Source organism: Pecten maximus, chromosome 6 (assembly GCF_902652985.1).
Source record: "Pecten maximus chromosome 6, xPecMax1.1, whole genome shotgun sequence".
Taxonomy (NCBI): Eukaryota; Metazoa; Mollusca; class Bivalvia; order Pectinida; family Pectinidae; genus Pecten; species Pecten maximus.
This window is the reverse complement of record NC_047020.1, coordinates 38,570,181-38,597,534: the sequence shown is the minus strand read 5'-3', so window position 1 is coordinate 38,597,534 and position 27,354 is coordinate 38,570,181. Positions and strand designations below refer to the sequence as shown.

Below are 27,354 nucleotides of genomic sequence, written 5' to 3'. Positions count from 1 at the left end.
GTTCGAAACCTACGTGGGGCAGTTGCCAGGTACTGACCGTAGGCCGGTGGTTTTTCTCCCCGTACTCCGGCTTTCGTCCACCTCCAAAACCTGGCAGTCCTTAAATGACCCTGGCTGTTAATAGGACGTTAAACAAAAAACAAACAAACAAAACAAACGTCCTTTCAACAGCTAAGGTTATGTTAGGATGGCTTCCCATGTGGTGAATGCAAATGTGTGTTTTGGGAGGCTGCGGTATGTTTGTGTTAAGTCTCCTTGTGGTAGTCTGGAACTTTTGCCGAAGACAGCCAGCAGGACACCCCATCCCATCACATTATACTGACAACGGGCGAACCAGTCGTCCCACTCCTAATATGCTGAGCACTAAGCCTGAGTAGCAACTATATTGTACCATTTTTAAAGACTCTGGTATGTCTCGGTTTGGAGACAGAACATGAAGCCTTCCTCACAGAGGCGAACTCTCAACTAAAGGCCAAAAGTGAGACATTGTCAAGGGAGAAATTACGAAGAAAAACGTTGTTAAGAAAGAAGAGTAAAGATAAGATCCAAAATTAAGTTGCCACTTACGGTCATGCAATGGGGGCAGCAGGTACAATTCTTACGCCCTACCTGCAGGGGAAGTTCTGCCTATCACTGATCAAATCTTCATTCAAACTCTTAATCATTAATGTACACCATACATCTGTTTCACACTTCATCAATACTCCAGCTAAAAATATATCATCTGGAATGATAACAACGCAAATAAATGCAAGAAAATAATCATTTTAATAGTCTTACCATACAAATTTGAAGATGTTGCCTAACCAAACAAAGAGGGAGAAATCCTGTTTTTCTCTTCGTAAAGAACTACAGGAAGATGAAGACCCCATATACATATAAAGTCTAGGTATTGTGACAACATCATTCTTAAATCAACTAGCATTACTCAGCAATCGCTGCTCTAGCAAAAATATTCAGCTTTTTTGAAATACAGAAAATATTATTAATATATTATTTCTGCCACTTGCATGAATAGATACCTAGTTATCAGATACACTTTTACTAACTTAAAATAGAATATACTGCAAGTTCATATTTGATTTATGTAGTAATCACTTACTTAATCTTAGTCTATATAAATAATTTCAAAATAAATGTAAACATCAGATTATTTGATTAATTTCCCACAATAACAGTAAAAGTGTTGTCCACATGAACTTATTTTCTGCATTTATCAAAAATATTGATGTGTTCAACGACATTTTTAGATAAAAATTTTAACAAAATATCAATACATGTAAAATATATTTCCTTCAAATGCATTATCCATAGTATGAACACAAGTTAATTCCTTCAGGAAAATATTGGAATTAAACCTAATCAAAGAACCATAACTCCAAATGAAATCTGTAGTCCCTGCAGAAGTACTGCAAGTGGAGAGTAGGTAGTATTATATATCATATACATTTGTACTGAGAAACGTTTGCCACAGTTAAGTTTAAATTAAGTCAAATTTAACAATAAAGTTAAAGTTTCACTACTTACTAAGTCTAAAGAAATTTAAAACATGTCAAAAATAAATTTTTTGTCTGAAAGTGAAAGTTACCCCTGGGTGAAATCTTTTGTTTCTTTGGATGAAAATTTTCTTGTATGAAAGTTTTCCCTAAAATGTATTCATTACGTGTTGTCATTTTAACATACTTAATCACCATAACAGAGAAAGTCTGATATCACAGTGACTGAACGTCAGTAAGTTCAACGTTACAGTTTAACAAAAATGATGGCTGTCACCTCTAGCCAGCTATGATCATTATTCAATGTCTATTTTAAGATAAGTGCTAATTAAGCTACAACAAGAACACAAACTGTGAAACAGGCCAGAAAATATCAATCCAACATAAAACATGTTACTTTTAATTTGGGTTTAAAAATTTCATTTGCACTTCAATACACATGTCATGCATTCTCTTACTACAACTGAGCAACCACCCATAGCTAATCTTGATTGATCACACACCTTCCCCTTATAACGACTGACCAATCAAATACATTCAACTTATCACAACTGACCAATCACACATATTCAACTCGCCACAACTGACCAATCACACACATACCATTAACAAATAATATTATTGATACAGAATTTATATTCAATGTAGCCAAGGGCTACTTCATTACATGTTAAATGCACCATTTATATTCAAGTGTATTAATTGTACAATTGTTTTAGAGTGAAAGTATTGGAATGTATAGTCTGTTTCTTAAAAATGTTGATTCTGCTTGCAGGTCATAATATATGTATAGTCTTTTCTTTCAATGTGTTTTATGTCATATTTATGTTCATGTATAAACTGTTCCTTTAAAGTGTTATATATCATATTTGTGTTCATGTATAGTCTGTTCCTTCAATGTGTTTTCATTCTCGATAAGTTACCAAGTTATCTCCCCTTCTTGTGAATGCAACCCTAAATTTTTTAGGACACCTCATTGTCTGTTTTTTCTTTAAATGTTTTCTTTCAATCTGCTGGTCATATTTATCCAATTTACATACACATAAAATGAAAGCAAAACACACTGTAACATTTGGTGAACAAAGGGTCCAATGGGCCTGTATTTCTAACTTGTTTTTCAGATTTGAATTTCACACAAAAACTCAAATGTTGAAAAATAATCAAATTGCTCTTTAACCTAGCAAAGAATTTCCAGACAAAAAAGGCCCAGTAAAGGAAACAAATGAAATCAAAATCAATTACATGGCTCTTTCACTAAATACAGGCTTCTGTAAATATTTCATTCTATTCATTTCATTTCATTTTTTATGGCAATCTCCAAATAATTCCATGTTCAGTTCAATTTCCAATACTGTTACAAGCCACAGGTTACAAAAAATATTGGCTTATTGACTCCTGGCTGTTGTCAGTTGCAGTCAACACTGAACTATGTTAATATTCTCCTCCATGCCATAACTTCTGAATAAATTCGTAAAACGTTTGGCTTTGTCTTCAATTTCTACTTTTTCTCCTTTTCCTCTTTCGTTTAGAAGTTTTTTTGGAGGACTTCTTTGTGTGATGGTCCGAGTCTGATCCAGAGTCTGATGTGGAGGAGGACGAAGATGAAGAGGAACTGGAGGAGGAGGATGATGAGGAGGATGAGGATGAAGAGGAAGAAGAACTGCTAGAATCAGAATCAGATGAAGATGATGACAAAGAACTGTCACTATCGGAATCACTGCTGCTGGAACTGGAGTCGGATGAGGAATCTGTTCCAGACCTGTCAATCAAAAATACAAGGAGTTATAATCAGAAACAATATCAATAATATACAAGTACAGTAGTTAGATGAGGAATCTGCTTCAGACCTGTCACAAACACCAGGATTATTATTATAAATAGAAACAATATCAATAAGTTAAATTTACTCAATTCATTTTGAATATCGATACACACCACAAGTACACAAAAATCCAACATAAATACTGATTGTATCCATTACCAGATATCAATTCAACAAGTTTCAGTGGACAGATAATTTTAGATTATTTCTTCAATACACTTGCTGAATGAACAAATTGATCTCGAGTTTTTTTTACAATTTTGGCAATTTAGTTTTTGTTGGCCAAGAAAATTTGAAAATTGAGAAATCTGAAACAGGAATGAAGCAGATCTTTTTTAGGATTTATATATACAAAGAATGGAAAAACAACACAGATTCTCAGAATTATTATCATGGAGTCCAGATGGCAAAACCACTCTCATTTAAGGTATATTGGAAATATTTTCTCATTGTAGGATGTGCCTCTCCTTCTCATTGAAACTAACACTTTTCTTTAATGAACATTTAGCTGCCAGGTTCTAAGAATATCAAAATCAATTTCAGCATACAACTTTAACTAGAACTGTACCAAAGATAGCTGACTATACCCCCAATACTCTACAACCACCCCGAGTCCTGCTCTTCCACAAACAAATATTTATTAAGATGGATAGGGACAAAATGGCAGATCAAAATGTAATTCTATAAGCAGAACTTCAGTGTACATGTACATGTGTGATGACTACATCAGTTTCAGAGAGTTGCCTGGACATGTACAAGTGTCTGTCTACAAACAAAGGGGCATAACTGCTGTAAAATGGCTGAATCTTCAGTGTTGATCGACTACATCAGTGAAGTTTTAAAAAGTTTGAATAAAAACAGGAGGAGTTTATCCAGGCAGGACATTGTAACTATCTCTATTGAACACCAAAAAGTTTCTAGTCAAGAATCATGTTACCGCTTTTTAAAATGATGGGAGTTTTGATTCTCTTAAGCCTTAATGAAGCCTGTATAATGCTATTTTTACCCATTGTATCTAAATTACCCAGTATTGATTTCCCTACAAAATATTCAGATTTACTATATTTATCCTGAATAAGCCCTGGAGTCAACAAAATTAGATTCAAAGGGGCTGAGCTTATTGCTGTACCATGGCCATCATCGATTAGGATTAATTTTTATGAACTATACCATCAAACAGCATGGATTAGGATTAATTTTTGACTGTAATAGATACTGGTTGAATATTACCAGGGTTAGTGATACGAGCTTGTCAGGACTTGTTTAATACTTACTTCTTCTTCTGTTTCTTCTTTTTCTTGTCCTGGATACTAGTCACCTTTGTCCTGTAACAAATGATGAACATCACTGATCACATTCGAGATCTAGCTTGTTTCCAGCTTTACACCGACGTTCAATTCCAAGATTCATATACAATTGTACTAATCATGATGTCATCATTATAGTTTAAAAGACAGGGGCTGAGATAGCTCAGTCAGTTAGAGAGCCAGCCACATAACCTGAGGTGAAGATCAAGGTGTGTAGTCCAAATTTGAAGCTCCCTACCCATGTTGGTTTGTGTTTCTCTGGAAGCCGAGAAACAGGCCTGTCTGATCATGAGCTGTCTCAGTTGTGCTTTTGAGCAAGACACTTTACCCTAATTGCACTGGATGGCAAGCGAAGAGCCTCCCATATGTTGTTCGGTGAGGTAGTCGCCAACTACTACAAGGAGACCCCACCTAAAAATTATCCTGGCTGTTCACAGAGCAATATAAACCCAGAAAACAAACAAAACAAACTTAAAAAGACAAGACCAAGTTAAAACAAACTTAAAAAGACAAGACCAAGTTATTTTACTGGCAGTTTTAAATTTACGAAGAATAATATTAATGCACAACAGAAAAGAGACCAATTGAGCCTAAACGGTCATCTGACCACAAAGACTTAATGCAGACAGAATTATAACTTATATATATACACCCCTTCCAGTGAAATCCCAAAGAATCTGTTTTCCATGATGGTGGTTTTGGTCAGCAGTGGGAAACTAATTGTTACCTTAATTATCAAAATCATTTAAAGCCAAGATTGCACTGGTACTAGTTTCCTCCTTTAGGCACCCCTCCTCCTTGCCCATAGGGGTCAAACAAGCCATACTGATTTCAGAAATGATTGCCCCTCTTTCAGCGATATATTTCAGTCAGAATTAGATGAAAAAGACCCAACCCCTCTGCCCCCAGGGGCCAAACTAAGCCTGATTTATATAAATAATGGTTGTCCTTCCCCATACATAAACCTTACTCTCCAACCTAAATCAAAACAAAAAAAAATCATAATTATAGGGTCACAGTGTAAACCACCATATTTAAAAAACATTTGTAGAGATACAATCAAATCCACTGCCAAACAAACCCTTTGTCAGTATCATTTCAACAAAGCGATAACTGCTATAAAAATTGTCAACATCAAAAAAATAATGTTAGGGCTTACAACTACATAAGACTACACAATGTGTGAAAAAGACTACACAATGTGTGAAAAACACTCTCAACAAAATAACTAAACACAGAACCAGTCAAAATGTATATTTTAGGAAGGAATAAAACTGGTTATGCACTCTGAGATAGTTTGGATGGTCGGGTGGCAGTGGTAACACACTTGCCTTTCACCTAGGTGGCCAGGGTTCGATTCCCTGATCGGAGGTGAAAAGGTATAAGGTCACCTGCCCGACCAGGTACTCCAGTTTCCACCCACAGTAAGACCCCTCGCACGCTTCTATCCAGGCCAACAAGAGTGATTAATATAAGTTAATGTAGCTGGTTTCGAATTGTTGTAAAAAACAAATAAAGTTTACACTTGAGATGGACCAGTTGTTCGGATCATATTCATAAGCTAAAATTTAAAGTCCACATATACCAGAATGATGTATAAAATGTCTTTCTCACATGGGAAAGTAAGGATAGATGGTGATAAATGTCAACTCCAGCAAAAAAACTGGCAGGAATTAATGGCATTCGGGACATTTTTCAATGTAGTTCTTAACAAGGGCAATAACTCTTAACTGGTCAGATTTAACAATAGGTTTTCTTTCCCTTTTCAAATGAAATATTGGGATCAATTAGTTTTTTAAAATTTGGTTGTGTGGTCCATTAAATAGTGTTCAGTCTACAGGAACCAGAAATAGTGTTAGTCTGGCCTAACTTCAAGTAATACTGATTACAGTAGAAATCAATAAAACACTGTTGTGTCTACCTGTGAAACACAAATGTTGTTAGCCTGGCCTCACCGGTACCTGATACTGAATATAGCAGAAATCACCAAAACACTGCTGTGTCTACCTGTGAAACACAAATGTTGTTAGCCTGGCCTCACCTGATACTGAATATAGCAGAAATCACCAAAACACTGCTGTGTCTACCTGTGAAACACAAATGTTGTTAGCCTGGCCTCATGATCACCTGATACTGAATATAGCAGAAATCAATAAAGCATTGTTCTGTCTATATCCAGGAAACATAAATAGTGTTACTCTGGCCTCAAATGATCACAGTAGAAACCAATAAAACATTATTCTGTCTATACCCAGGAAACACAAACAATGTTAGTCTGGCCTTAACTGATATTACAGCAGAAATCAGTAAAACTCTTCTCTGTATATATACAGGAAACAGAAAAAGTGTTAGTCTCGCCTTATATAATTAACTAAAAGTAATACTGATTACAGCAGAAATCAACAGAACATTGCTGCATCTATATACAGGAAACACAAATAGTGTTAGTCTGGCCTTAACTAATACTGATTACAACAGAAATCAATAAAACATTGCTGTGTCTTTACAGGAAACACAAATAGTGTTAGTCTGGCCTTATCTAAAAGTAATACTGATTACAGCAGAAATCAATAAAACATTGCTATGTCTTTATACAGGAAACACAAAAAACATTAGTCTGACCCAATTAGAATACAATGTATATACTGATTAATGCAGAAATCAATTATATATAATTGTCTATACAGGAAACAAAAACACATTAGTCTGGCCTCAAATGATTACTGCAGAAATCAATAATTAATTGAAATTGAGTAGAAGCCTGTCATTGCTCAATCTTTGAAGATTTTTATATTCTATGATGGTGATATTCTTTTCTTCATTATGGTTTAAATTAGCCAGAACTTGGCAAGACATTCAACTTCAATGTTTTAGGTTTTTTATGGTTTGCGAAGTTAACAATATTCTCAGGGCTATTAATACTTCAATGAATTACATCATCATGCCATTCCAGCTACCTCATTCTCTTTCTACAATTTTCCAGACAATTTCACATTTTTTTTTTTACTAGTCGTACAGTAGTTATTCATGAGCACATTACTTGGGAAACCACCAGGACCATTTATGAAAATGTGTATTCAGACATTCATATATATATATACATGTCGTCAGTTTTGGAGACCAATAAGAGAGATGGATGATTATTTTAAGGGTTTTGGCTTGAAATAAGGGAGATTTGTCTGCGACACGAATATCAAAATTTTTACTCAACTTTAAAGCAGTAAATCAATTTGAAAGTTAAAAAGGATATCTTTTTTTTGTTTGTTCTTCAAGATATATATGTATAAACAGCAAAATATTGAATAGGCTAAAAATGCAATACATTTTGACATTCTGAAACTCTTCATTTTTGATGTAACACAAAAAGTTTGACAGGGTTAACATTGTGTATGTTACATAAAAGCATCTGAAGTTTTACATGCAGCTGAGGAAGACAAGCTGGTGTACTTAACATTTTGGATTTTCTTTAAAATGTGAAAGCTTCTCTCTGAGGCATCACATTAGAAAAACATAAAAAAAAAAAAAACGCCATAAAATTCCTTTCTGGTGGAGTCCCTAATGGTAGACCATTTAGATCTAAAAATATTCCAAGTCTAAGTAAGTCATGAGAACTGAATGAAGATGTCTGTGATAGGAGTCTTTTTCCCACTGCAGTAAATCTTCTCACAAAAAAACCCAACAACATTATTTGTCATTGTCATGGTATGTCACTGTCAGTGTAAACATCCTGAATGATCACTAAAGCCAACACATGCGTTAGTTTTTTGTAAATTTTATAAAATAAATTATTAGATTTAATTATACTATCACTGATCCATGATACAGTACATGTTTTATGTCAGCAATTACACTTGATGTATCAGGTTGTATTGAATTTGTGGCCCGAGCATGCTCAGAATAATCCTGAAGTTTTGGCATATCCCTCACAGATAGTAATTTAATCAAGAGCTATTGCCTGGGGATGGCTAACTATAATCTGTCAGAAAAAGTTAAATAGGACCTTGACCCAGAGATATCCCACAACAAGTTTTCTCAAAATCCAATTAGCCATTCTGAATGAGTAGCTTTTCTAATGAATGCCTTTGACATATAAATGCCCCTGCTCCTATGCTATGAATCTAATGTTACGATACTTTATAGTTCTTCATTATATGATAACAGAATACCTACAAATTGTCGTCTCATCCATGTCAGAAGAGGCCAAATGTGACCTTTGACCTCTTAACCTTGACCTCTTAACTTTGACCAATCACCACCAGAATATGATCATGTAACTTGATGCTATGATGATCAAATCTGTTGAAGGGTTCTTAAGACATCGTCATTGATTTGGAAAAATGTGTCCCATGCAAAAGGTTCCAAAGCAAAAACAATCTCACCTTAACCTTGACCACTGACCACCAGAATGTCATCCTGATCAGGTGTACGTAGAACTTGTGGATTTGAGATACCCGGTATTATGGTGTAAATATGAACCAAATCTTTTGAGTGGTTCTCATTTAGGTTATGATATTGATCCAAAATGCGATGGGTGCAATCATTCGCGATGTATGTGACATGACGGACGGTATATGGGTTAACATTACATTTATCCTGCAACTGCCACTGTATTGTCGGAATACACCCGCCATATATATTTTTGCTGTATACAGCAGTGACGGAAAACAGCTTTATTACATTTTTACCAGTGAAATATCAAAAATTATTTATTCTATAAAAGTGATATCACTTTTGCTGATTTGACCAATCAAATTAATGATTAGAAAATACCAAAATAATTGACCAATCAGAAAGCCCGACATATATGTCAGCACCTGGACAGGGGAAACTACTTTTTTTGTTTACAAATTATCGCTGTAGGCCTGATTAGCATACGGGGTAGGGTTTTCGTTGATAAAAAATGTAATAAACAGAATATCTAACAGTGTCTTCAGTAATACCAAATATATTTCACTCGTGTGGCTAATATTTTGATATTTTTCACTCGTGCTGCGCACTCGTGAAAAATATCAAAATATTAGCCCCACTCGTGAAATATATTTGATATTACTGAAGACACTGTTAGATATCCTCTATGTATTTTGGAATCTTAGTATGTGCGTCAATTTGACCAGCCTTATTCCAAGTGAAACAACGTTTAAAAGGTGAACATATTTGGATTATTGTTGATACCGTTTCACTTCAAAATGATTATTTTTATGACTGTTGCAGGATAAATAGAATACATGGTCAGTGTCATAAAATATAAGCTGTATTTTTGGCTCGAGACAGAAAGATAAAAAGTGGCTTGTCTTTCTTTACCCTCGCCAAAATACAGCTTATATTTTAAGACACTGACCATGTATTCTCTATGTATATGACCCCCAAAAAATATTGAGGGCATAAATAGTTGAATGACTGATAACAGATAAAACAATTGATACATTGTATATGCATGTATAACATGGTAACACAAACGATTTTACTCATGCCCTGACCGGGTCTCGAACTCACGATCTACAGCACCTAATCAATGAGAATCGCCTAGTCAGAAATCTACACAGCTTAATATCACTATGCCACATCTACGTTCTAAAAAAGAATGTTTCAATGATGCAGTAATGGTCGGCTCAATACCGTGAGATGTACATAGCCAGTAGAGTCTGGGTTTTAACATTTTTATCAATAGATCCTCTTTCTCTTCTATTAATACAGTGTCAGATAACTGTAATTGATATACAATGTATAGGTAAAATATGAAATTGATCTCAAGCACAATGATGAATATGCTTATTGACATAAAAAAATTCTTATTAAGGAGTCTGATATATGTATATACAAAAATGTATATACACGTACAGGGCTTTTTCTCACTGGTTTGGGAAGGGGCCTTTTTGTCTCATCTTAGGAAGAAAATTGATAAATTGGGAAAGATTTTTTCAGGAGTAAACTGCAAATTTTTGGAATTTGGCTTTAAAATGAAATAATTCCAATTAGGAATGGGACCATTAATGACCCCAAAAAGCCCTGATATATATAAATATATGCCATGAAACAGTTCAGTATAACATATATTACAATTTAACACAATATATATAAATACCTACATACCACAGAATCAGCTGATATATAATATTTTACTCCAGTCAATATTTTCTATATGGGGGAAGGGGAAAATTGATTCCAGCATGCACAGCTGTCTATAGCTATGATTACGTCCATTAAAATAACATAACCCCAGCCGATAAATAATTGAACAGTCTTTGAAAGACTTGGAAATCCTACAATATTGCAGTTACACACAAGCACATATATATATGGTAATTCAAGGTGTGGTTGGGGAATATCCAGGTACATATTATATTATTACATGTATATTATATATAAATTATAAATCTGACTGAATTTGATATTAATTGTAGTTTTAGAGTCCAAGCAATATAAATTGTCATTTTGTATCATGTGAACTATTAAATTAATTAATGGTGATGTTATAAATACATCCAATCCTTTTTCAATTTGACTTCACCATGACATAGCAATCTTGTCCAATATCAATGACCAGTCATAGTATATACATGTGTGTGACAACAAAATTATTTCAATAAGCCAATTCATTGTTTGACTCAAATTCTTCCAAAGTGTATATATAATATGCCCTTCACCAATGAAGTGATTAGAAATTAATTGTTTTTTGAATTATAAGCATACACAAAAATCAAAATCATACCAGTTATATTCCACTCTCACAGATAATACTTTTTTATGTAATCTTTGTGAGTTTCGTAACCACCACTGCACTACATGTGTACACAATTGTTCCTAAATCTCTGATCATCAGTGTATATATTCATACTCACAATGTGTCAATTTTCTGTTTGTCCTCTTCCATTTTCATTCGTTTTGCCAGTTCCTTGGTTCGTGAAGGACGGTACACATACTTGCGTTTTCCCGTGCACTCAAATGTAAAATGGCCTTTCTGCAGACATTTCTGACAAGTGTAGTTCTCGGCAGTAGGCTCCCTGTAGAAAAGTGACACACAAAACTGACTCCAGATTAACCAGTAAAATACGCCAGACAGAATCAAAATTACAACAAAATCATTTATCTTTCCCAGTTTTCTGTCACAGCCATTTCACACCATCTCTCTCGTAGAAAGTCATTTTTGAAATCGTCAGCTTGTAATTCTATTGCCAGGTGTAGCGTGTTACCATGGCACTCTCTACGCAAACTTGTGATAGGGTGTCTGTAGCGATTGCTGCCACAATTTACCGTATATTGGCGTTATACAAATACAGGTTAACGTTGCAATGTAACCGCAGACACTGGCCACTAAGCTAGTGGTAAAGTGTATTGATTCGGTGAAAAGTCTATCAATTTCTAACCAAATAAAACATAAATTATCTGTTACCCCACAGTAGAAGTTTGACTTATATTCACATTTGAATTTCCATGATCATGCTTATTAAATAAATACATTTTTTCTCTTCAATAACTTAAAAAAATACGTAATTACTTTCCATAGCAATGATATCTGTGTACTTACTATTTGCATAATTTTTCAGGAGTTAATCAAAAGAACATTTATGCAGAAACACTATAATTATAAAGAATTTATGCCATAAAAGCTGCTATTTGACTAACTATGGCAAACATCCATTACTCTGTGCCGGAACTTTTTGATCAATATCATGGCCATTTGATTGACTGAGGCGGTGCCAGCTAACACATTGTAGTGTCTGATGTGTAATCCAATAAAATGGTGCCTGGAAAAATGTGACAGCTCACCAGGTAATCAATGATATGAATAAGAATTGTTCAACTACTCGTACTAGAGGACCGTAAATATATCTAAAGATACATTTACAGATCCAATTGGCATTGTTAATTGTCATAACTACTACATGTGTACACCATCATCAAAGTAGTTTAATTTCAATTAATTTATATTTATAGTGAAAGTTGAGTAAAGATGCACACATAAAAGATTATTACATTTTTACCAGTAAATATAGAAAATTATTCATTCTATAAAAATGATATTTGAAAAATATCACTTTTTCTGATCCCTTTTTCCGATTTGACCAATCAGAACACTGCTTACAAACAACAATGGGGAAAATCAAAATTTGCATGTCATAATGCATATGCTAGATAGCTAGAATACATGTCATGATTTGGCATACATTTGTGAGCCGTTGACACTAGTCACAGGGGAAAGCAATGAATTCTGGGAGAGATTTAGCTGCCTCAGTATATTTTGCTATAAAATGTAATAAACAGAATATCTAACAGTATCTTTTATAGTATATTTTACGCATTCATGAAAAATATCAAAATATTAGCCACACTTGTGAAATATATTTAGTATAACTGAAGACACTGTAAGATATCCAATATTTATCATATTTATCTGCAAATAAGCCAATGTACCACAAATAGGCCGCTGTGCAACAAATAAGCTGCTGTACAAATAAGTCCATGTACCACAAATAAGTTCATGTACCACAAATAGGCCCCTGTAACAATCCCCAGTACAACTAATTATATAACATGCCGCTGTATACCACAAATCAGTAAAGAGTACCTCAACTAAAATAAGTCCTGTACAATGAAAAAGTACCTTAACACAAATAAGTCCATGTATACCACAAATAAGCCTTGTATACCACAAATAAGCCTTGTATACCACAAATAAGCCTTGTATACCAAAATAAGCCTTGTATATCATAAATCAGTCAATGTACCACAAATAAGCCTTGTATACCACAAATAAGCCTTGTATATCATAAATCAGTCAATGTACCACAAATAAGCCCTGCACCACAAATAAGCCATGTACTGCAAATAAGCAATATATACCAAAAATAAGCCTTGTATACCACAAATAAGCCTTGTATACCAAAATAAGCCTTGTATACCACAAATAAGCCTTGTATATCATAAATCAGTCAATGTACCACAAATAAGCCCTGCACCACAAATAAGCCATGTACTGCAAATAAGCAATATATACCAAAAATAAGCCTTGTATACCACAAATAAGTCCATGTATACCTCAAATAAGCTGTATACCATAAATAAGCCCCTGTAAACCATAAATAAGTCCATGTACCGTAAATAAGCCCATGTACAACAAATAAGCCATGTATACCACAAATAAGCCCCTGTATACCATAAATAAGTCCCTGTAACACAAATAAGCCCATGTACAACAAATAAACCCCTGTATATATATCACAAATAAACCTCTGTATACTAAAAGTTTGTTTACCACAAAAATGTCCCTGTATGACATACCACAAATAAGCCCTGTTCAACAAATAAGTCCTGCACCTAAAATAAGCCCCTATTCAACAAATAAGCTGCTATATACCACAAATAAGTCACCGTATCACAGATACAATGTATATTTCCAGGCATCTCTAATTTAACATCTGGATATTTCCTTAAATGAAGGGTGTGTCATGATCACTGTGTTGAAATGTCCTCTACATGATCTAGCTAAATATAATTGCACCACTCATTTTTCTACTATATATATTTATCTATTTATTTAGCAGTACCTTTTTTGGTAAAATCAGCAGCTTATCTATATATACATGTACTTACAAACCTTTTCTATATATACATGTAATTACATACCTTTTCTATATATACATGTACTTACATACCTTTTCTATACATGTTGTATATACATGTTCTTACATACCTTTTCTATATATACATGTACTTACATACCTTTTATATATATACATGTACTTACAAACCTTTTATATATATACATGTACTTACATACCTTATCTATATATACATGTACTTACATACCTTTTCTATACATGTTGTATATACATGTTCTTACATACCTTATCTATATATACATGTACTTACATACCTTTTATATATATACATGTACTTACATACCTTTTATATATATATACATGTACTTACATACCTTTTCTATATATACATGTACTTACATACCTTTTCTATATATACATGTACTTACATACCTTATCTATATATACATGTACTTACATACCTTTTATATATATACATGTCCTTACATACCTTTTCTATACATGTACTTACATACCTTTTCTATATATGTACTTACATATCTAGCTCTAAGTTTATTATCTAAGTTGAGTATATATCAAAACCTGTCTGTAACACATGACATCAATCAGCTGGTGTACACACAGTATACATACATTTCTATAGGTGAGGTTTACAGAAGCTAGCCTAGCTTTACATTTAAACACAAGAAGTACATGAAAGTTATCTGCACTAAAATCAATACAGCTTGATTAAATTTCAAACCCCACAGCTCTACAAAATAATTAAACAAGGATGTACACACAGCTCAATTTACAAGCAGGAAGATATAATCTACAAATAAGAGAAATTTGGGATAGAGGACTCACCGCCATCGCTTTATACCTCAAAATAATGTCACAGCCTGAAAGAGCACAAAAGTAGTTGAAATTGACAAGCTAAGAGGCCCAATGGGCCTGTGTTCCTCACTTATGCTACTCTTCAGCTTATTAAGTGAATACTTCAATTATACTTTTTCTTTTCAGTAATGATTTTATAAAATTTTAGTAAGTATACATGCATATATGACAAATATCTTTACCCTGTAATTTTGATATTCAGAAATTAACGATTTAGATTTAAGAACATTTAACCATTGAGACTATTATGAGCTATAGTTGCCCAAAATGTCATGACTCCTGGCCTCATGGTTTTGGAGAGGAAGTCCTGTTAAAAGATTTTAAAACTGACACATTTAAAGATTTTAAAACTGACACATTTAAAGTTTAAATAAACTCAACATGATTTTGTTTCAATTCAGTAAAGCATAGATCTGCCAGCTAAACAGAAATAAAACAAAATCAAATTGTTCAGATACACTCTTTCCGTATATGAAAATTAACAATGTACCAAAAATCATCATGATTTGTCTTTGTGTCACCATGGTATATATATATATATATCTGCAGTAATGATTTATTTTTTTAATATATTGGTTTCTCCTTGACACTCTGCTATTCAGACAATTTTACGTAGTATCTGTCTCATGATACATGACAAAGCGCTCGTTTCTAACCTTTAGGTATCATTAACTCGGGTTGATTTATTATATAGATTTGGTGACGTTAGGGAAATCAGCGACACCTATAAGATGATATACGGAGACAACAGGAAAATCCCAGAACATGCCTACTGATTTATCAGACAAGTGTCACCTCTTACAACAAGCATCAGTATTTCTAAATACTAAGGCTCAAATCCCATGTGGTTTCAATAGCGTTGGATTGACAAAATCATACTAGAACCATACTAAAAATAGTAATCTATTAATACTGGTAATTACAACTGGGAATTCCTATAATGCAAACATAAGTCTATAACATGCATTTTAATTGGTCCATATCTAGATTAACATTATATCAAAAAGTAGCAATAGCCTTTTGCATTTTAGGTATTTTCCGTTTGCCGAAAAAACATAACTTGGTATGAAACCTGTTTTGGAACCATGATGGCAATACATTTAACAATAAGCTAAAAATTCCCTTTATTTCGCACTACGAGTGAGGGAGTTTATCATTATATCACTGGTCGAGTACGGTAGAAAAACATTGGGTTTTAAACAACTTGGCATCTTTTTAGAGGAACATATGATTTCTGGAGACTCGGTATCTATATCATTGGTGAAGATGAAAGTGTGGAATGTTATTATAAATAAGGTTATGTTGTTTGTATCGTAAATTCAACATGGGATTCAACTGTTAGTAGATCTAGCTAGATTACACATGAATATATGGTGAAGTTACAAACAGGTATAAAACACTGGCCATGGTGTTGACATTATTTCCATACAGGCAGAAAACTGACATTGATGGAAATACCGACTGTTTATCATTAAAGGTCACTAAGGCACAGCAAAGTAAATCTCTGTTGCCAGTGACAATGTCGTATGATCACCTGGACGGTCATGATCAGCTGATCTACTCTATTCATGAAGTGGCGCCAACCTGTGGCAGTTATCCGGCTGTGAATGACAGGTAAACAAACTGATTGCTTTCTGCAGGATTTGATAACCAAATCTGATACATGTAAGATCCATATATTTGCTCACTAAATCCTTCTCAATGGCTGAAGTACTAGTTGCTACCAACCATTTGTGGTCAGATAAGTAAATTAAGGAAAAAGGGATAATTTTCAACCAGTTAGTGAACCTTGACCTTTGATCCAGTGGCCTTAAAATTTGATCACAAGATTCGTAGTTTGATTTCAATCAACTTTGCTTCATTAAAATATAAGTCATAACTAATTGATAAATTTATGAATATAAATACACGAGGGTGGGGCACAACGTCCCAGATGGTAGAGAGTTGTAGCAATCCAGATGAATCTGCCGTGGATACAGGTGTACACACGAGGGTCTCACCAAAAATCCAGGTAATAGATGTGAACCCAACACAGAGATTCATTCGATAGGTCCGATTTATTGGAGAGCATTGTTTACATGTTTCGGCTGATGATGGCTACCCCATAGCCGAAACATATAACTGTATGACACATCCCTTATTTTTCAGAATTGACTGATCATGAATACCTTATGGCTATGTCACATTTACCACTGAGCTGTGCAGTCTTATTTATATCAATTGCCAGATGTACCAGGAAATAATACTGCTACCACAGCACTCCCTCGGTCACATAGCATATCGGTCACAAAGTACGATGACGGATAGTGTATTTTGAAATTTTGCAGACAGAAAAACTGTGGAATGATGCATGTATGGCCACAAAAATGATGACTCATGGTCAGTATACAACATCCCTGTTGTTTTTTCTTCAAAAACCAAGGCAGCCGCAAGGAGGCTGTGCGGTGCCTGAAAGGTAACCGCAGGGGGGACCATACAGCAACCATGCGGCCAAACTGATGCTACAACTATATATAGTTACAATCCTGCATACACGGCAAACACATGCGCAACGCATGGTCATTGTGTGGCTGACATTATAATGGTTGCTGTGGCTCTAACAAGATAAAAGGCATGTTAATTTTTAAGCAACAGTAAAAACTTACTCAGCATTAATTATAATTCTACAGCGACCCCCCCCCCCCCCCCCCCTAGCTACAGCCTATGAAATATATAGGGATACACGATATGGCGACTCACCACAGGCGGCAGCGAGTTTCCCTCAATTTCAGGGACCTGTGTCCGCCATACCCTCGCTGTAGAGCAAATGTGACCAGGTAAAACTGGCTCCTGCTGCCATTGGTACCATTATACTGCGCAAGGGGGGATAACTCAAAAGTATTTACAAGGAAGATTTCCCCAGGATGATGAGATCATTCTGCAAGAACAGCCTGTTGTCAGACATCAACTTTACAGACAAACTATCACTGGACTCCTTACAAATGGACATTGTGTCTAAACTCTCAAGTCCTAAATTTCCTCCTATCCTGTTTTATCAACTTTAAATCCCCACATACATGTAGTCATCACTCATCAGTCATTTATCATATAAAGCATAGAAGAATCATCAAGCTGTTGTCCGAGCTATTAATGTCCTTTATCATTGTGTGAAGTTTGATCAAAATCCCACAAAGAATGAAGCCCCAAGTGTTGACAAAATATGGCGTTGCGTACATATTTACAAGGCAGACGAATCTGAAGATCTAGAGGAAACCTAGCCTGTTATCCCACTATATCAAAAGCAGGGGATTTTAATATAAGATGTCAGTCATGAACAAGTTGGGAACATGTATATAGATGCTAAAGTTTCTACAATTTATATTAATTATTAGCATCTATACAGTAATTAGTGGAATTATAGAGAGTTCTCAGCTCCCAGTTATTATATCCAGAACCTAGGCATCTGGTTATATATACATCAACTCATTTTGGAGGATCGCAAAACTAAGGGGAACTAAAACATATGTACTTGGCTGTAAGACAGATGTTAAACATCCATACATATTGCAATTTGACATGTAAGACCTATATATATAAACCTATTTCATTATTGTAAGAAATATTCCGACATACTTGTGTTCTGTTCAGTACAGTACAGGAGTTTGACATTCTATCAATAGATATGTATTATAATCCATAAAACAATCTGTATACAATAAAATATCTATCAGAGTAATTCTATATGGTTTATTATATATCTTTATTGATAGTACTATATATATTGTGGAAAAGAGTGTTTCTTTGTTGTTTTTTTTTTTCAAATATGAAAAGAACTTTAGAAGAGAATAAAATCAGCTTGATTTCAAAGTTTATAAAATAGCAATCCATGTATACGTAGTAAGGTAGGCTTAAAATGTTCATTATGATTTCAAGCTACTACGTGGATTTTTCAACATGCAGAATTCAATAAAAAAAAAACACACACACACCTCTCAATCATGTCCACATGTAGGCCTACATGTGGACACAGGTGCCCGGGTTCTAATATTAAATGATTGATAAATAATTATAGCACACCTCTATCATATTATGTGTAAAGGTTCGTAATAACAGAGTAGAGGGTGTGTTATAATTATTCATCAAATATTATATTTTATTAGAATCCGGACATCTGATGATATTGATATAACTTCTGACCGCGAGTGTTAGCCTTATGGTCTCTTTAAATCGCCGCCACAATCCTTGGCCATAGTACTCATTCGGGAAAAATACATGACATTAAATCCAACAGACACATCAATTATGGTAATCAATAACATAAATAGTTATAATGGCTTACTTTTTCTTGAAGAAAGGGTGTCGAACTGCAAACGACGATGCCATCACGTTGAGGTTGTTTATCCTTTACCGGTGTGCACCGAAAAACTTACCTTCATAATAGTGTGCACGTACACGTAGTGTGAAACCTGTACACCGTTCCCGGTCTCGATCCGCTTTTCAGTACCTGTCTTCTTCTTATTTTTAAAATTATTTTTCATTTATCTCCACAGCGGCTGCAATTTTTATTTATATAAACACATTTCTGTATAATCTCCGCAAAGAGGAAATAAATATTAATGATGGAACCTGGGTTTTATCGGCGTCGCTAACACACAGTAAGACGTGCAGACAGTGCTATATATTAACAGGGCCAACACAGGCGATATGTTAGCCGTATAATAGAAGTGTATAGAGTCGATTTAATTCTTTTTTATTGGACTTGTCAGTGATGTTAGGAACGAGAAGTGTAGCAATCCGGAATGGAGGACCAGGAATAATGATGTGCCAATGAGACTGTAAAATATATGTCAATGTTTGGATTTTTAAAACGTACTTGCATGCCATTTACAAACGTGTCTGTTATCCGCTCTCTGTGCATATACTGCTCTGAAATATGATCACAAAATCAAACAACACTCATACACCAGCGGTTTTTTTTTAAGGCTATAAAAAAATTTCCTCGTCCCCCCTGGATCCACTAGTGCCTAGTCTGGAATATAGACGTGAATTCATATATTTTATATGTTTGATTGAACTTTGTAGTTATTTCACAGAAGAAATTAACTTTTTAGTTCCTCATCGGTTTTTCATAAGGTTGAGTAGCTCAACTCTGTTTTATCCCTGTAAATGCCGTGTCCAAATTAATTCTAACTACATACATACCTTGGGCATGTTTCTGACAGGTTTTTAACGTCTTACTTGAAAGATTTAAGTTGGACTTGGAGATTGGGGTTTTTTGCTGTTCATAACATGATTGTCTAGATGATATTAATTTAGGACATCAATTCTATTTTACATGTGTATGCTCTATTTATACCGTATTTGTTCTTACTATGCATTTTATTTACTCTTATCAGAGACCTATATTAATTTAGTATATAGGTCTCTGCTACAACGTTCTTCTACATATACAGATTTTATCCCTTATTTTAACATGTCACGGTCTCATGGATTACCGAAGATTAAATGCTTGAGAAGGATATACATGTACGATCGTTGTCAGTGAAGTAATATAAAAGTGCTTCGCAACAATTATAATATTATTGATAGTTTACGTACAGGTACATATCATAGGTACTTATTAAAACCATAATTTTAGCCCCTGTTTTTTTTTATGATAAAAAGCAAACAATTTAGTTCATCGTGATTAATCATAATTAATACTAAAACTTATTAAACTCACATTGGTTAAAGAGTACGCTTTTTTTTTATAATTCTATTTATTTATCTATTTTTGTTATTTATTTATTTATTTATTATTTTTATTTTTTTTTGTAATTATCGTGAAGTGATTGAGATCCTTGTGATTTTACTTTCCATTCGTCTGTCGCAAGACCTGTCTCTCTTAAAACAGGACTTTAAAAAGATATACAAACATGTTCGGAGAATTACGAATTCTCCAGTTTGAGTGGGTTAGTTACAGCTAAACAATTACCAGGTGTGAGGTTACGGTCCACAAGTTCGTCACACCTGTCACTGCACCACAGGTGTCTGTGATTTCTGGCGTTCTAAATCGGCACGCGCCGATAATTGCTTGTGAGTTGACGCGTTTGGTTTCCATGCACTTCAAAAAAAGTTCCGAAGATATGCTTTTACAGGTTGTACGTAAATTGAGATAGAATTTTGTTAAGAATTGCGTTTATACTATAGGGAATACATTACAAGTCTCTGTTGAAATCAAACACATTATTTTTGGAATTCAGTGAGTTTCGTTTTCCCTAAAAGCAAAACAAATTCGTATCTCAAAGGTTTGCCTATATAATAATTAACCTAAGTTGGCTCATTAATATACCCACGATGTTGAAAATTTACTCTATGAATCTTGTCTGGGTAACTAATCTTTCATGGACAAGTTTTATCAATTTCGGACCATTATCCGAAAATCACAAATAGCGGTATCTTCCGAAGTCGATTTGCAACGTATCCATTGTTGTTTTGGCTAGTAAAAATTCAAAATCTTCAGCATTTATTTCACATCATGTATGAATTGCATTTTAAACTTCTATTGCTAGAAGTATTTTAACCGAAATCAATATTGGTATGCAACAAACCATGCCCCCAAAATAAAGGCTATTTGATGTAAGTCGCTGCATGTTATAAACGGCCCATTATTCAAATGTTATACATGTTACAACGACCCGTTAAAAAGAAAATTATTCAAATTTTACATGTTAAATACGATCCGTTATAATAGAAAATCAATAAGAAGTTACAAGTTGTATACGGCCCGTTATAATAGAAAGTAAGATGTTACTTGTTATATATGGCCCGTTATAATAGACAATTATATGTCCATGTTTTCAGTTTTGATTGGTACTGTGGTAAATAGAACTAGAATAACACACAAGTGGACGCGCCAATATTTCACAGTTCATGGGATATTATATTACACGGAACACGTTTTTTTTTATTATTATTCGGAGACGTGTGGTATTTATGTTTCCAGGGAACTATATCCGTCCCTGATGTTTCTAATAGTTCTTACTTAAATTATAGCACCGTGTACAATATTCTAGAAATTGTCATGAATTCATTTGATTAGATTTTCTGTGAAAGCTTAAAATCATCAATGCAGTTGGTGTTCACGATACCACACCGTACACTTATATGGGAAAATGGATCGGGATCATTAATGGCGTACGATATTTCATCCCTGTCCACCGGCGTGAATGTTGTCGAAATAAAATTGTGAGCATTAATGTATCACCTCACTGTACTTCCTTTCCAGAATGTGGGTATGAATTAAATCGAATGGTTTAAGAGACAGAGAAGATCATGTTATGGACCAGGAATGTACATATACGCCCCTGTTAATAGTACATAGTTTATAGGTAGTATTGGATAACAAACACCGCCTGATAATGTGTTCAGTCAGCAGCATCCGAACTCTTTGGATGTACGGATGCTTACATTGTAATGAGGGTCGGAAAACTTAAGCGTCTACACAACGTTGAAGCGATGAGTCAGACCGAGGAAGATGATGATAACTGCAGTAGTGAAGTGCAGAAAGACTCAATAATTTTATTTCATTCGAAAACACGGATGACGAAAACATGAATTTTATGAAGTACTGCTGTCAGCAGCAGAAGAGGAAGGAGAGACGCCGACATCTTCAGCAGGATAACGAACCTATGATACCTACCTCCGAATCGCCCAAAATGACACCAGTGTTGGATCATGTATCAAGATCGGCATCAACATCAGACAGCATCAATAGTGCGTATATCACAATGATATCTGGTCAGTGTGGAACTCCCCATCAAGACATGATGTTTGCAGTTTTACACAACGACAAAGTGACTCTCCAAAGGCTCATTGAAAAGGACGAAGCGATCAATTCGTGGACAGATATTTTTCAGTTTGTCAATCGTAGTCAAAGAGTTGTTACTCCAATGGAGTTAGCCTGTATGCTTGGTTACATAGATTTAGTGGAGCTTTTTCTCGACAATGGCTGTAGTCCAAATCTCCCTACCACAGCGGGTAGACTTATCCATACGATCATGGATACCTTAAAATCAGAGAAGATGGACTCTAAAGAAGGGCAATCATTGGTGAAGAGATTATGCAATGAAGGTTGTTATGTGAATATATTTGATCAGAATCACAAGACGCCAATTCTTTTGGCTGCAGAACTTGGAAATGTTGAGATACTGAGGACTCTTTTATCAGTTGTCGACCCAGTGGTATTAAACCATGGTGATGTTCCTAATGGGTTTACCCCATTACACATGTCTGCCATGAGAGGGGACTTGGACTGTGTGTTAGAAATACTTAAATACTGCACTCCCAGCATGGTGAACATCACTGACGGTAAAGGTTACACACCTCTGAAGCTTGCCCTGGTTTCAATGTACAAGAACGTCACATATATGAATAACTTGATCAAAGTCTCCAAGAATGGAACCAACGAATCCTCACAGCTCCAACACTTAAGACAGCTACAATATCAGTCAGTAGGAATCATTGAAGCTCTTCTTCTACATGGTGCTGAAATAAATAACCAGACAGACAACTACAAGGAGACATTATTATACCAAGCCCTAGAACTTGTGTGCAAGGACGAGACATGCGAAAAATTCAGACACGACAAATATAGTCATACAATGCAACTGATCGCATCAACAAAACTACAAGATCTGAGCTTGGCGATAGTAGGAAATGAATCTGAGGGTAACAAACAGAAAACTGTGACAGCATCACCATATTCTGGAATTGTTCGTCTGTTTGTTTTGTACGGAGCAGATCCAATTCAAAGCAAGGATATTTGGCAACAGAATTTTGGGATGTTTGGGATTAGAGACCAAACCGAAGTGCAACAACTCATTGATGAGGTTTTTTATTTCTGGGAGAACAACATAAAAGATGGACCCCCAAAACTAATTCATCTAAGCAAACAAGTCATAAGGACAGCGTTAGCTAGCTGCCAGAACCTTCACAAAATGGATGACCTCCCACTTCCGCCGTCCCTCATTGCATTCATCAAACTGCAGTGTCTCTGATTAAAATCAATCAAATCTGCATGCATAGTTTTTGATTCAGATTGATCCTACAATTATATATCATGATTTGTTGTGGTTGAGATTTAAACAGCCTGACTGGGTTTTAATGTCCTTAAAGTAATCATATTTGTGTTGAAATCTACCTATCACATTTCTTCATTTGAATTTGCTCTCGTATGTTATATATATATGTATTTATTTATTTTTCTTGATGTAAACCAGATACCTTCCAGAGTTACAGTAATTGCTGTTGCATTATATTATCGCATTTATTATGAATTTAGCTATCTAAATTAAAAATTTTAATATTGTGAAATTCATCATATTGACATGTTTTGATGTAAAATGTTCAAAACTGTTATTGGAGAAAATTTCACTTGATGGTGATCATGATTGACTTAAAAAATTCAAAACACCATGTGACTTTTATTTTTTCCAAAACTTTAAAATAATGTACAATTGTTTATATGACCTGATAGACAAACAATATACCTGGTACATTATTTCCTAGTCAGTAGTATAGTCTATGTTTCAATACTTATTATTTGAAATTTAATTGTCCCAATTAATAATCAAAATAAATATTGGTGAATTATTCAGTTACTCAATTGACTACTTTGGATGAAATCAATTTCATTTATATTTAATTTCAGAAAATTTAAGCTTAATCATATATATTTTTGACAGTACATGTATATTCCTGGTTTTATTTGATAATATAGGGAGTAGTAATATATGTAAAATGATCTTAATAGATTTTCTAAACCCTAGTTATATACATATAGTGTATCATCTTGTGAAATTTCAGAATGTTTGGCCTTCTGTAAGGGCCTTATATGATGTTCTTTTCGCAGTACAATGTATATTCTCAGTTCTATTTTTAAGATGAAGCCTCGGTATACGTATAGTAATCAGCTTTTTCGTTGTCATTGCATGGTGCTTTCATATATAATTTCATTCCATATTTAACACGAGGCCCATGGGCCTTATCGGTCACCTAAGTTGTGATATTTATATATACCGATAGACGATTTTTGCTTTAAAACTTAGGTAGAAGATTTAACATACTTGACCTCAGTGACCTTGAAAGTAGGCCAGGCCAAAGTAATTCATTTGAATAAACTTTGCAGTCCTTCATCCCAGCTCGCTACTGGCCCAATATCAAGACTCCAGATCAAACTTCAATGGGCCGTAACGTTAACTATTATGGTTAGATCGGTCCTGATGAGGAAATTGTTCAAGATTTTATTAATGCTTACCAAATTTCATCAAAATCAATTCATATTATAATCATAATTATGTCCAAAACTATGTAAGCTACATACAATTAATCCCCAAGTTCCTTGATTAAAATAACATGGCATTCTCTTAAACCACGTTATAGCAGCAATATGGTAATACCTCTTCGAATGTGTATAATATATGTTTAAAAAAAATGTATAAAAAGGTGTCAATGATGAGTGGTTGCTTTTGCTGTGTACAAATGTAGGAAGTTTATTAGAATATTTTAGCACTTTTAGCTTCCCATTACTCTTCTTCATTGCATATATGCATGTAGCCACAATGTACAACAGACCCATTTTCAGATGAGTTGATGAATCATATAATAAGAGTATATTTTTATTATTTTTTCATGAAGAAATTATTCCCAAAAGAAAAAGTATTCAGTTCGATTAATTAATGTAGTTTTAAATAATTTATCTATAGTGTTTCAAAAATGTTTAAATTTATTGTTGAAATACTGTAAATAAGAATTTATTAAAAAAAAATTGATTGATATTGGTATTGAAATATGACTACACAAATCTAATTTGAAATAAAACTTAAAACTATTCATATCATTGCCACAAAATTGTATTGCATGAATACTTAGATATATTGAACATATAAAATTTATCCTTTTTACGGTACACATATGTGCTGAACAAATGACATATTATACACCACTTGCTCTTTGTTAGAGTCTTTCGCCAGTAGTGAATCGTTCATGACATTTTATAAAGGGAGGTAAATCACCATTCTCCTTTTAATCTGTATTGAATTTAAATATATATGTACAAATTATATATAAAGTTAAGGATTGTATTTGCATGTTTTTCCATTTTCCTAATAAATCTTCAAATCGGCAAAATGACATGGAGTTTTTAATAAAGGTGCAATGTTTTCATGTTTGCATATTGTTTGTTGTTCATTTTAAATGTTAACCACATCAAAATTGGAAATCCTTTATAATATTACAAAGTTTGGATACTCAATATATTGGGGGGAATTATCAACTTACCTTTGTATTTTACCTTAAAGCTTGGATATTGGACAATTTTTAAGTTTCTATGCACAGATTGTAACATCCACTTTAGTTTTGGTGTGGTTTCTCAGTTCTCCTCTAGTTCCCGGCAGATTATATCAAATTTGAACAACACTGATGTAGCAGCATTGGACCGGGAGTGGCCAGCAGACAGATGGATCCAGGAGCATGATGTTCCCAGTCCGTGGTAGGTAGTTGTCTGACCCAGTTGATGTCCAAGAACTGGCAGGGCATGACTAGCTTACAGATACACCCAAGAGGTGGGATATATGCAGGCCATCCCAATGTGTTGTCTGAGCACCCTTTTTGATTCTCCAAGGAATTTTCTCTATTTAACTACTGTGACCTTGAAAATAGGTCAAGGTCAAATATATGAGGAAACCTAACATTGATCATGGTCCCAACAACATATATATATTAATCAGCAGCACACTGGGTGGTCACTGGCAAAATAAAAGCCTCAATATATCGGACCAATGTGACCTTGGAAATGGATCAAGGTCATTCATACAAGGACACCTTAATTTTATCTACACCAGGTAACTCCTAGCTAAATATCAGCCCCCAGTTGCTTATACATGTAGTTTGAGAAATAAGTTAAAGTTGACGGATGGATGATGGACGGACACTCTTTCACCATACAATAACGATAACTCATGTGAACTAAATATAAATCTGTCGGTCATTTAGTTTTTCTGATCTCAAAATCTACCATGTTATATGTACAACTTCAGACCCAGAGGAGTTTAACAGTAATCAACGTATTACACTAGTGACCGATCAGTGAGAAATAGTGATATCAAAGTTCAGAAGTCAAAATACAAGATGGCTGTCAACATGCACAAACGGGAACTAAGGGATACCTACATATGAAATTTGATGAGTAATGTTTGTGAAATGGTGACAACAAGAACTGTTTAAGGCTGGACCAAATACAAAGGGAAATTTAAAACAGCTCCCAGTCTGATGAT

The 27,354-nt window shown here is 34.4% G+C and overlaps 2 protein-coding genes across 2 annotated transcripts; one reads left to right on the top strand and one right to left on the bottom strand.

The window, feature by feature from the left end:
* Positions 1-749: 749 nt before the first annotated feature.
* On the bottom strand, positions 750-19,480 carry LOC117329727 (zinc finger CCHC domain-containing protein 10-like). The gene is made up of 4 exons (XM_033887819.1): positions 19,380-19,480; positions 11,465-11,626; positions 4,593-4,643; positions 750-3,255 (listed from the first exon to the last, which is right to left on the bottom strand). Exons 1-4 carry the CDS (start codon positions 19,421-19,423, stop codon positions 2,988-2,990), a joined length of 525 nt encoding a protein of 174 aa, XP_033743710.1. The 5' UTR covers positions 19,424-19,480; the 3' UTR covers positions 750-2,987.
* Positions 19,481-22,502: 3,022 nt separating this feature from the next.
* Positions 22,503-24,385, top strand: LOC117329725 (homeobox protein Wariai-like). The gene has a single exon (XM_033887818.1). It carries the CDS (start codon positions 22,633-22,635, stop codon positions 24,076-24,078), a length of 1,446 nt encoding a protein of 481 aa, XP_033743709.1. The 5' UTR covers positions 22,503-22,632; the 3' UTR covers positions 24,079-24,385.
* The last annotated feature ends 2,969 nt before the right edge of the window (positions 24,386-27,354 follow it).

Excerpts from the sequence above, each read along its gene's own strand:
- LOC117329727 (XM_033887819.1), bottom strand. The coding sequence starts at position 19,423 with ATGGCATCGTCGTTTGCAGTTCGACACCCTTTCTTCAAGAAAAA. Across the intron at positions 11,627-19,379 it reads CACCCTTTCTTCAAGAAAAA|GGAGCCTACTGCCGAGAACT; the intron begins GTAAGCCATTAT and ends ACTTTTCTACAG. Across the intron at positions 4,644-11,464 it reads AAACAGAAAATTGACACATT|GACAAAGGTGACTAGTATCC; the intron begins GTGAGTATGAAT and ends CATTTGTTACAG.
- LOC117329725 (XM_033887818.1), top strand. The coding sequence starts at position 22,633 with ATGAATTTTATGAAGTACTGCTGTCAGCAGCAGAAGAGGAAGGAGAGA.